Genomic DNA, 12,176 nt, shown 5'->3' with positions numbered 1-12,176 from the left:
GCGCTCTTTGCCTTGCCGCCCGTGATTGCTGGCGTCCATACCCAATGGTTAATGCTGGAAGGGTAATGTGTAGATTGCACATGCACTGTACAATTGATGCTGTCGGGCATGCCAGTCTGTTGACCTCGTATGGAACCGCTCATCGGTAGAGCACGCAGCCTCTGTCCAGCATACACTGCGCGGTAGATGGGAGGTCTATCCCATTTGGCTTGTGAGATGGTGACAAAAAATTGTTCCTCCACTTCTAGGCTGGAGTCATGCGAGCTTCGCAGGAGAATAAAAGGTGAGAATTGCATCGTAGTCCGTTCGGGTATTTGAGAAGCAACTGCGACGGAAATTCCCTTTGTGCATTTTCCGCCTGTAGGATGGTTGGACGGAACTCGACTGATTTGGATGGATTCCGGCCGCGGGCGAAACAGACACGATAATTCAAATATATATATATATAGATATAGATATATATAAATAAAAAGAGAAAATAAAAAATTATAAAAGTATTAAATAAAAATATACAAATAAAAATCCAATCCTTTATTTATTCGCCATGTACTTCATGAAGTCTTCAATCTTCCCGCACAATTTCGGTTTGTCATTCCAGGGCACGAACTTGCCTTCAAGCCCACACGCGGTCTTCTGCAATCCGCCCCAGAGCCTGCGCTCGATGTCAAACCCGACTTTCTTAATCATTTCATGCTTAGGGCCCCACATTCGCTGCGGGTCGCCTTCAGCGTTCCACGCGAGTCCCTTTTCCCCGAACACGCTGATGGGGTCCAGCTTGGGCAGGTTGGCATGGCATGTCATAAAGGATTCTGGAGGGGCGTTAGGCTTCCCACCCCAGCCGTACACTTCGCCCTCTGGGAGGCGCGAGTCCCAGATCGGATTTGTTTGTAGGATCACGCCGCCCTCCCACCCGCCGTCCGGTTTGCGATAGCCGAAGACGGCCGGTCCCGTGGAAACGGCGTAAAATGGAAGATGCAGAATCATGGCGGGGGCGACGAGTGTTTCCTTATCTCCTTCGCCAGGGTGGCCTTGGGATAGTAATGGGTAGTAATGCGACGGGCCGTAGAAGTTGTAATAGGCCGATAGCAAAAGCATTTGCGCGTGGGAATTCTTGGAGACCAGCAGCTGGCCTGATTCAGTGGATGCATGGCGGAATCCTGTCGGGACTTGTTGGGACGAAACGTAGAAAAAGGACGGGTGATAAGTCACCTGCCAAAAGTCGGGCCAGGTAACCAGGCCCGTTGAAAGGAATGGCTCTGAATCGAATAACTCTCCAGGGTTGTGTATGGGGAATGAATCGGCATCGAGGAATAGCACCTGCTCGAAAGATGAAAAGAGGAGGGAAAAGATTTTGAACTGATATTTCTTCAGGCCCTCGTCCAGCGGTGAGAAGTCCAGAATATCTGCCAAGATCACACATTTCGCATTCAGCGAGGGCAGTACCACGCCACAGACGTATTCATCGTATTCACTTTTGTCCGCCACGAAGACTTCGACGGGAAGAGTTGAGCCTGTTTCCCGGAGCATATGCAAGGAGGTGACCAGGACCGGGAGGTAATGGCCACCCGCGGTTGAGACGATGCCTCTGGTGCCAGAGGTGTAGCGTAGTTTTGGAGCAGTCGGGCTCGATAACAAGGTGGTAAATCGGGAGTGCGCAGTTTTTAATATCTCTTTATCTTCAGGCTCTACGATGATATGTTCCGGTAGAGTGACATGATCAGCCTCGTCGGGCTTGAAGCCGATCGCAGCCGGGTGGTCTTCTATTCGCTTCGGCGACTTACAACGTGGTTCAGCCTCTTTGAGGATCTCATGGAAGGCTATCCAAAACTTGCCATGGTCTGTAGTCGTGGGGGTACCTGATATCGGGAGATAACGAGGGTCTGCTGGCTGTGTGGACGAAGAGGACGGGGAGGATATTCGACTGAGGGTGAAGTACAAGAAGAGAGCGATGAGGGCGAGCGGGAAGCCGCGTCGATAGCGGAGGCCTTGAACCATCGTGACTTGAGTCGGAGAGGAAACTAGGAGCTCCTCCGCCCGTCAAAGAGAGACAGACGCTCACGGGAAAGAACAGGGAAAGAGAAAAAAGGGGGCGGCGTGTGGGGAATCCCAAGATCTCAAAGCGGGCGACGGAGCGGCCGGGGCCAGCGGCTGGGCAGCCGAAACAACCATCGGCGGGGAGGATTATCGCAGAAGCCAGGGACTCTGGGGCATTTGGACCCTCGACATAGCAGTTGATGTCGCAGACAGACAGGATAGGAGGTTCGGCGGAGGTTGAGGTTGGCTAAGTCAGAAGCCCTAATTCATTTTGCCTGAAAGGGGAAGACTTTGTGGAATGATATATAAGAAGAACCATCTCGAATTACGGATGATTATAATGGTAATTATGATCCTAGGCGCATCCCAAGAACATGACAGATCACCAGGAGCAACTTCGAGCCTTTTGCCACTGTGGGGTTGTGTGGCCGAGAGCTTCCATCGTATTTCGACTCCTATCCTTCTTCCGCCCTCTGCTCTGTTTTCTTTTATTTTATTTCTTCGTTAACTTCTATGTTCTAACTTTCTTCCATCCTCAATCTCGGAATCGTGCGCCCTTGGTTCGTCCCAGCAACAACTGGTTGACTACCAGGTGTTTGCACTAGGAAACTTTCTATGCGTAGATACTGTAAGTCATCTCTACGGTGCATCCTGTAGCTTAACTGAAGTCTTTAACTATCGCTAGATCATCTCACCCCCGATTGTACGCTTAAATGGAGTCGATTAGGGCGCAGTCTCTGGAGTTGTAGGAGTCCTCGACGTACCACAAAGCAAAATAGCCTGACCCCCTGAGCCAACAGACCTACACTATTCTGTGGCCCCTACTTTTTAACAGCCGCTGAAGATCCGTAGCCTCGGCTGCTCCAAGAATCGGCCCCCTTTGGATAGCACGTTTACCAGGTCAATGATTTGTTACGGCGCAAGATCCGTTTCGTTTCTGCAACCATGCGGCCCACTCGCCACTGGCCGAGATCAATCGAAAAAGTTAAGTTTAAAAAGAAGCGTCGTTGTGACAGTTTGGCCCCTTAACCGAGAGATTGGCATCTGAATTCCTCATTTAACGTGGTGATGTTTTTTTTTCTGTTTCTTTTCCATTCTTTTTGAGGGCGTTCGAGTTTCCATCGTGCAGTTCGACATTATGTTCAATTTTTGCTTCCAATGATTCCTTATCCCACTACTCCTTCGCCCCATTCCCTTCGAGGAACGCTTGTCTACTTGACTGACATCTCTTCCCCGTTATATCTAACTCTGGTCTAGAGATATGGTGATGCTCCAATCACCCCGTTCAAGGGCTTTCGTCTCCAGCACTTTCGGCCTCCTACCAGCCATCATCCAGTGTAGAATAGACCCTGGATCAAGGAAACCGTCGAGGCCGGTCGGGAAAACCTCTTATTTGGATGGCATCCGTGGCCTCGCTGCACTGGGCGTGGTGGTGTTGCATATGGTACTGGGGTTCTTTCCGAACAGCTCATATGCCTACAATGGGTCCGAGGGCCGCGATTCGATCTTCCAATTGCCCTTTTTCCGTCTTCTCTACAGCGGGCAACCAACCATCTTTTTCTTTATCTCGGGTTACGTCCTTTCTCTCGGCACCATCAAAAAATGCCGTAGCCAATCCTGGGGCTCCTTGCAGCTGGACCTGAGCTCCAAGATCTTTCGGCGTCTGTTCCGGCTATATATCCCCTCCATCATCGCCACGTTTATTCCCATGTTCATGGTGAGCTTCAATCTTTTCCCCGCAGTCGCCAAGTTCGAAGATGGCAACATGCCACGCCGCACCTTCGACATGGCCCCGCAGGAATCGACCTTTATACGCCATCTCTGGCTCTGGTGCAAGACCATCCCTCCCCTCTTAATGGCCCTTTGATTGGGAAAACTTCAGCCAAAACTCGCCATACGCCTATCAGCTCTGGACCATCCCGGTAGAATTCCGCTGCTCGATGGTCCTCTTCCTCATTCACGCCGCTTTCGCAAGATGTTCCAGCAAGACACGCCTAATCTTCAACGGCCTCCTCTCCCTCTACTTCCTCACCTTCGAGAAATGGGATGTCTTCCTCTTCCTCGCCGGATCCTTCATTGCCGAGCTAGACATCATCAAAGATGATGCCGCCGAGGGCCAGCTTCCCAAGCACGAAATCGCAGATACAAAATTCAGATCCGTCGCCCACTTCACCCCGCCGACATGGTTCATGGTCGCCAGCATGATCCTGGGCCTGTGGATCCTAAGTGTCCCCGCTGCAGATATCTGGAATGCATGGTCATTCGCCGTGCTCGAATGGTACGCACCGCGCACGTACACGGCGTATTTCCGCTTCTGGGACTCCGTCGGCACCGTCATCCTCATCTGGGCCATCACGGGCCTCCCATCCGTCCAGCGGTTCTTCACTCGCCCCATCTTCCTCTACCTCGGAAACCTCTCCTTCTCGCTCTACCTGACGCACACCATCGTGCTGAAATTCCTCCTATACCCGCTCATGCCGTGGCTGTATGCGATCTTCGGATATCAGACGACGTTCCAGTACGGCTTGACGTTTGCGCTTGGTGGGTTGGCAACGGTGATGCTCTCTCTCTGGGTTGCGGAGGTGTTTCAGCGGCATGTGGAGGAGCCATCTGTTGCGTTTACGAAATGGCTGGATGTCCAATGTTCGTCGACGTGAGGGAGATTCCCCCTTTTTCCTCTCCTTTTGCCATGACTCACTGGATGAGTTTTTCTCCATCGCCATCGATATAATCTACTCAATCTTGCATTCTCTCCCCTTTCTTCCTCAAGCATCTACAGAGTTTTTTATTTCATTCTTTTCTTGTTGCTTGATTTTTAATATTCTCGATATTATACATATTTTGACGTTATTCTTGGATAAATGCACAGAGTGCCGCATCGCATCCCGTGCAACTACACAGCTTCTAACAAACCCCACCACCACATCATATCACTTCTTAATTTTACGTGTGTAGAAAGCGGGTCTGATGCGATAGAGGAATCTGGTTTGTTGGGTTCGGGAGTTTATTTTGTTGATAAGAAGAAGAATGCTAGCAATTGAAGCAAGTGGTGTTTGCAGCAAGCTGACTTCGAACTTCTTCACGTATTTGTTTCTGTTTTCTGTTTTCTTACGGCATATTTCTTTTCTCTTTTCTTTTCTTCTCCTTTTTTTTTTTTTTTTTTTTTTTTGGCTATCTCCACCAAATATTCATGCGCCACTCTCTAGTGGCGCTGAAACTTCCCAGTTAAAGTTATGGGGCCTTGGCGCCTAAGGTGACAGCCAAGGCTTAGGCGCCAAGCCTCCAAACCCACCCCAATCGTATAGGGGGCTTGGCAGCTGGTGATGAAACACGCTTACCCTGCACAGTGGACTTTTGCAGGGTCCACAGGCCTTAAGTGAGATAGGGATCATCCATTGCCCACTGCCTTCAACTTCCACTATGCGCTGCATACGGAGTACGGAGTACATACATAGTACGCCTTTCATTACAAACAAAAATAACCATATCATGACAGACACATGCCCTTGATAGCTACTAGCAGTATCTTATCATCAATAGATATCATCACTGAATAGTTATTATTATTATTATTAATCCTACTCTCATTCATGGTACTAAATAGAGAAAGATAACTAACTATAGAACATAAAGAAGCAGTGAGTTGTCAGAGGCCCCATCGGGAAGCATTGTTGAAGCCGATCTGGCGGGAAACTAATTGATCCACAGGAATGACCCATTTTTCGCCATTATTTTTCTTATAGAAAATACTATTACTAGTTAGTATACAGTCGCTCATTTACGAAAGGAGTGTTCATCGCCCCAAGTAGTCTTCAGCTTCTTTATCCATAATGGCTTCAACATCTCCTCTCCGTGTACATGTACACCTTCACCAAATAACTCGGCGACAATTTGGTTGGGGCATGTATGTCACCCTTTTCACTCTGTACCTTGAATTCTTTCTTCTTGCCGTTTCCCTGCTTACATTATATGCGTTTCTCCTAGCTAGCAACAAAGCCGGGCAGGGCACACTGTTGTTATCAAATCCGCCCGCTACTGGCGGAAGTAAACTATTGATAATGAATAAAAGATACCCAGATGAAATTCCAACCTCGAACCTCATGCCTGCGTGTGTGAGTTTGATTGCCGAGATAGCTGAACGAACCATCAGATACATCCACAATTGCGTTAAGAGATCTTGAAGATGATTTTACTCGCAGCTTCAGATGCTAAAAGAAACTTAACGGAAAGGGAGATCAAAATCAAATTGTGTCTCAAAGGCGGGTTCTGGGAGGCGTTGGAAAGTTGAAAGTTTCTTCATTGGAGCTGGCTGGCTATGTGCATACGGGCTTTGAATCCCATCGATATTGAATGGATGACGTTTTGGTGAATTATACATTATACTCACAATTCCTCCGTGAAAATCAACGCTTTGCTGATGTCCGACTTGCAGATCTCGAGAGCACAGTGCACATAAGCCCCCCTTACTGCAAAGAGCAGTGATGGAATTGGCACACTGTTGGGGTTAACAGTGGAGACCACCTACCGATATTTGGTCTTATGGGAGACAATGGTATTTCTTCCACACTACAGAGTAGTTTGTTTCTGTCCGTGATTCTTAATGTTTTGAAGAAAGCTCATATCCCTGATCTGGGGCGTGATGACTTCTTTTTTGTCTTCGAGCCCAAAAGAACCCCCGAAGTTACGAAGACTCTGAACCAGAGATTCTTATACAGTACCGCATCTTTTCCGGGTCATATCCACCCGCATATGTGCATATGCGGACCTTGCCGACGAGGAGATATTGGCAATTCTTTTCAGCTCTCATGGACAGGGTGCCATCTGAGAATTTGAGACCTTTTCTTTCTCACTGGCTAGCCGGAAAGAGATCTCGAAAGAAGACAAGGAGTTCGTTTGTCTTTGAAGGATAGTGAAACTTGGCCCCAGGGACAGACCAACTGGGAAAGGGCTTCTTGAAGATGAGTGGTTCAAGGAGGAGATGTGAATATGCCACTGTTTGACCCACAAATCCGATTCTAACCATTTCTGCTAACTACTTTAACTGAGCCGTGAGCGTGAATAGATATGTTCATGCAGAACGTTTTATTTGGCTCAAAAACAGTGACTAAATAGTTACATGCCCAATGTACTGTACAACTCTACAGTATCAGCAGACAGCGTCGGGGTAGCCGTCTGCCTGCCCAACGCTACTGGCGATAGATCCCCGGGCGCGACTATTTCGCGGTCTGGGTAGCCGCGGAAAGGGTAGCTTCCATTCCATCTTTTCCAACATGCGACGGTCTGTTCTGTTGCTTGATGATTTGGTTGAACTACATAGTTGCTTGTGGGATTCTGAGTTCAAAAAACAAAGTGCTGATTTTGAACGGTGTACAGGTAACAAGAAATGGCAAGTGGGAGGATTACTTGAGAGTTTCTGGAGCAATAAAAAGAGCAGAAAGAAAGAAAGAAAAAGGAAATAAGATGGGTCATATTCAGCCAGAGGATACTTGTACACGTTTCTCTCCGGCGGCATGACGATTTTAAAACATAGAAACACACTTTACGCTGTGTCATACATCATTGAAACTGAGAAGGCTGAATTTGTCACAACGTATATTGGGAACTTGTGAGCGGACCACGAGACGAATGCAAAACACGCGTTCGGGGGAAGTTGCTGGATGTGACCCCCTTGTTCCCAGGCCAAGCCTCCGCCACTGGCTTCCAAACCCAGACAAATATGGAGGAGAAACCTTAAGGCATATAAAACCTCTTGCATCCCAGAGGGTATTGACAATGTCTTGTCCCCGTTTTCTTCCTCTTTTCTTTTGTTATTCCATGTTTTTTGACGTCATGGGGTCAATGATGGAATGCCCTTTATTTATTTTATTTCTAGTAGCGTACCGGCTGCTTGTGATAGGGCCAACGTGGATGTAGACGGAGTTGACTTGGGCCCAGGCTTGTTTTGCCCATGGTGTGAGATCAAATCGGAAGGTGTATTGCAAGTGCTTTGCTTGGCCGGACAAGGGAACCCAGAGTAGAACCAGGCAACAACATGTTCTGTTAATGGCAATGGCGCGCTGTCGAACCATACCCGCTGACTCCTTTCCCATTCAACGTCACAGGAACTGCTATGATCAAAGCCAGTTCTGCTAGGTTGCAATTGAGTTGTGCGTGGACTGTAAAGTTAAATATAATTGCCGTTTTCAGCTCTCGCTGGTATGCTCTGTAGGCCATCTTCGCAGCCATTGAATGGGCTTTCCCTTTCTTTGGAAAACGCTGCTAGGAAAATCTGAAAATTTCTCGTGCAGGTCAAGATGACACGGGACGTGCTGCCACGCGGGCCCTCACTGAGGCTTTTGGGCTGTTCACCACGGCAGTTTTCATCTGAGCAAACTATACCGGGCGATGATGGATCAGCCAGATATCCTGGTGGGCTCTAGATAGATGCCAGTGTAATAGCCGGGATGACCCTTTTTGCGAGGTCAACATGTCCAGGCAGCTTAAAACAGCAAAAAGTGCCATCACATCTTCTTCCACACGCCAATTCAGTGAGGGAAGACGAGACGAGGTAAATGTTCGAGGGCTGCTCCGAGAGCACGGGTTTCCTGCAGTTGCCATGCGACGGAGGGATATCATAGGCGATGGTGAACCCCCCCCCCCCAACCGCTCGATGGAAGGGAGAAAACGATCGGAAGAAAGAAAACAACAGCGTGAGAATGAATGAAGGGCCTAATTGCAGTGTAAACCAGTGGAAAACTCAATCGTGACGCCGATGCGCGCCAGAAACTCAACCTTAAGATGCGACGAACTTTGGTACAGTACAACGAACAAACAAACTCCAGGAACAGGAAGGTTTGTTGAAAGTTTATCATTCTCTCCGAAACTTACATCTGTGCACAAGGAGGAGGAACTGACCAACGTAACTGATTAGCAGTGATGACTTCAAGTCGGAATCGAACGTGTCAAAAAAATAATGCAGGAGTATGATTCGTTCTATCCTGACCGATTTCATTCCTTCTAGGTATATCTTCAACGCCCTTGACTTTTTTTTCCCCCTCTCTCATTCTCGGAAATATCTGACTGCAACCCGTATTTTTCCTGTCGAGATGGTAACCCAATCGTTTGTCGGATATGAGGGACTCTCCTGCATTACATACTAGGATGTTGCGGATGACAATGGATATTGTGCAACAAGGTTCCTGGATGCACAAAACAGGGTTAGACACCAGGAGTAGTGAATAATAATAAATAGGTATACTATTGAAAATTTCAGGGAAACCCACAGATACTATTTGAAAGGGGCAAATGGAAATGGAAAACGTCACTCTGCTCTCACTGGCTCATGAAGAAATTTCCCCTCTTTCTTTTCATTTTCTGGAGAATCTTTCTTGTATTAGTTATATTCCAAGTTCTACAACTCAACCCAAAGCCGAATCCAAATCCAAGAGCTGATGATGCCCCTTTTTCGGGCCGTCCCTCATTGGCACGCTTTCCGCGATGCCAATTTTTGTGTGCACAGCCAATACCCATGTCCCTGCATGTTTTGCTGGCATGGTCTGTCGCCGGTGGCAGCCAAGTACCGTCTTAGCCTTGACCAGTCTCTATCTGGCTTGGAGCGAACTTCCTCCATCGGTGTTCTTGCACTCCGCCACACCACGCCCAGAATTCGCCGTACACGCGTGCAAAGACACACAGGCATCCCATCCCACATGGCAAAAATGAGAGGGGATTGGCGGGCAGGGGCACTCATGGACAAAAGTGGCTTTCTTGCTTTCGTGGAATAGCACTACTCTGTAATCTGTACTCCGTACTCCGTACAGAGTAGTGCAGGAGGACTCACTCTGGAATGTGATACGCAGAATACTTCCACTGCTGATGCTGCCACCTAGCGTTGAAGATCGGGAAGCCGGGGCTGTTTGGGGGGGAAGGGGATTTTGGGGGATTTTGGGGGATTTTGGGTGGTTTTGGGTGGTTTTGGGCTAGGCTGGAAGGAAGAAACGCAAGGGATTTTTGAGTTGGGGACCGATCCGTGGGAACAGACCCGGATAGCTTTGTACGCAGGAGATATTGTTCTCCTCGCACACCGAGAGGGAGGAGGAGGAAGGGGATGAGGAGGATGTGACTATCATGACCTCCGAGGTTATGAGGCCATGATTTGCCAGCCACCACGGCCCACTCGCTTGGGCATCCTCATCTCCACTGCCATCCCAGGGTGTCTCTAGCCGTCCTGGGACCGAGTTGCTCAGATTTTGGCCCGGTGGCTGCTTGGCATCAAGCCCCTGCTCTGGGCTTGTCTCAGCCCATTGCCCTGAACCGGACATCGACCTCATCGTTTGCTTGATCCCAAACGGACGATGCTTGGTCTATCTCTCGCTCTCTCTCTTCCGCTCTCTTTAACAACTCCTCCCCTCCCTTCCCACTGTATCCTGCTGGTCAAGTATCTACCGCGGGTTCTTGGGTCACTCGTTACTGTGGTTTTACTATCTTTACTATCTTTACTATCTTTACTAACTATATTTACTATCTTTAACCGCTTTTTCCTCTCTGGGTTTCCTCGTCTCGTATCCCCCTTAGAGCCGCCCCGGGATCGCCTGGGAATCCGTACTTCGGTGCGTCGATTGGTTACACCGCGGACGAGATATACTGTTGTTGATAGAAAATAGAAACCGAAGAGAACTAGCTCTTCTTACATTGTGCTTCTAATGATATAAATATTCTCCGCCACTATGTTCGCTCGTCTATCGCTTCCCTTCACTTCCCTCGGGTCGATTCTGCCCAGTGCGGCCACCACCATGGCCTCCGCCGGCCCCAAAAGGAGAGAGGACAACTGGGTCGATGTATGTCTTCTCTCTCCAACCATGTCTCTGTTTTGGACGTCCCATCTAATAATATATACTACTCCTAGGGTCTCCGAGGTGTCGCGTCCTTCATCGTCGTGACCGGCCATATATGCACCGCATTCGTTCCCTACCTACACAGCCCCGCCCCGAGAGAGGGTGCCGGGCCTCTGCTCTTCCAGCTTCCCTTCTTCAGACTGGTCGTGGGCGGCCGTGGTGCCGTGGCTATCTTTTTCATCATCACCGGCTTCGTCAACTCACTCAACCCCGTCAAGAATTCCCGCAACAACAACACCTCCGTGGCCCTGGTCAATCTGGCTAGGAGCACCTTCACCCGCTCAGGCCGGCTGGTTCTTCCAACCTCCATCGCTATCTGCATCGCTTGGTTCTTGGCACAAATGGGTGCGTTTCACATGGCCTCTCGGGTCAATGCGACCTGGATCCGTGTACAGGCCCATCCACCGGATTCGTCCTGGGGGGAGGCTCTGTTCAAACTGTTCCGTGCCCTGACCCTATATTGGAATGCTGGTCCTGGTGAATACGATGGAACTCACTGGACTCTTGTATATTTCCTGCAAGGCTCGTTCCGGATATACTTAGCGCTTTTGGCCATGATGCTTCTCAAGACACGGTATTGGCGCCTGGTCACCCTTTTCCTCTATGTCTGGTGCTGGTCTATCGGAGATTGTAAGTGTTCTCTCTGTTTCTTCTTCCTCTTTTTCCCTTTCTCTATCGTAAACTTAAAACTTTATACCCATTTAAACTCCACACTAATAAATCTTTCCAAATTTAGATATCGTTGGAATAAATATTTTCGCAGGTCTCATGCTCGCACAGCTCCAGGTCGACCTTGGCTCTCGTGCCACCTCCTTTCTTCCCAATCCCGTCCCTTCTCTCATTATTATCATGGGTCTTTTCATATGGAGCTTCCCACAGCACAATGCAGAATGGATGTACTGGTCACGGATAATGAAACATTTCTTGGAACAAATCATCCCCAACAACACCGACATCTCTCGTTACTGGGTTTCCATCGGCACCTCAGTCCTTATGGTTGGTATCTTTTTCTCCCGCAACGCCAGGAAAGTCCTAACCAACCCCGTTTTCAATTTCCTCGGCCGCGTCTCTTTCCCCGTCTACCTGCTACACAACTCCCTCATGCGGACTATACTTGTCTGGATGGCTTACTGGCATAAAGCATCTACAACCCCAATAAAAGATGCTAAGGGCGACCTTATTCAACTGCCTCAGCCGGGTGGACTTGCCTTCGTATTCATCCTCACCGGTGTTCTACACCGTTCTCTACGCAGTTGCGTACTCGTGGAC

At 48.9% G+C, this 12,176-nt stretch overlaps 3 protein-coding genes across 3 annotated transcripts; 2 read left to right on the top strand and 1 right to left on the bottom strand.

The window, feature by feature from the left end:
- Positions 1-531: 531 nt before the first annotated feature.
- On the bottom strand, positions 532-1,995 carry HCAG_01331 (predicted protein; the record flags this gene model as incomplete). Its single annotated transcript, XM_001544234.1, has 2 exons — positions 532-1,760; positions 1,857-1,995. 2 exons carry the CDS (start codon positions 1,993-1,995, stop codon positions 532-534), a joined length of 1,368 nt encoding a protein of 455 aa, XP_001544284.1.
- A 984-nt stretch (positions 1,996-2,979) lies between these two features.
- HCAG_01330 (predicted protein) lies at positions 2,980-4,691 on the top strand (the record flags this gene model as incomplete). The annotated part of the gene is made up of 3 exons (XM_001544233.1): positions 2,980-3,023; positions 3,292-3,751; positions 3,942-4,691. 3 exons carry the CDS (start codon positions 2,980-2,982, stop codon positions 4,689-4,691), a joined length of 1,254 nt encoding a protein of 417 aa, XP_001544283.1.
- Positions 4,692-10,805: 6,114 nt separating this feature from the next.
- Positions 10,806-12,066, top strand: HCAG_01329 (predicted protein; the record flags this gene model as incomplete). The annotated part of the gene is made up of 4 exons (XM_001544232.1): positions 10,806-10,850; positions 10,919-11,537; positions 11,644-11,903; positions 12,049-12,066. The coding sequence occupies 4 exons, from the start codon at positions 10,806-10,808 to the stop codon at positions 12,064-12,066; spliced, it is 942 nt and encodes a 313-aa protein (XP_001544282.1).
- Between the last annotated feature and the right edge of the window lie 110 nt (positions 12,067-12,176).

The sequence above is a fragment of the Histoplasma capsulatum genome, genomic scaffold, assembly GCF_000149585.1.
Source record: "Histoplasma capsulatum NAm1 scaffold_1 genomic scaffold, whole genome shotgun sequence".
NCBI classification, from domain to species: Eukaryota; Fungi; Ascomycota; class Eurotiomycetes; order Onygenales; family Ajellomycetaceae; genus Histoplasma; species Histoplasma mississippiense.
The sequence above is the reverse complement of the archived record's forward strand: the minus strand, read 5'-3'. Positions and strand labels throughout refer to the sequence as shown.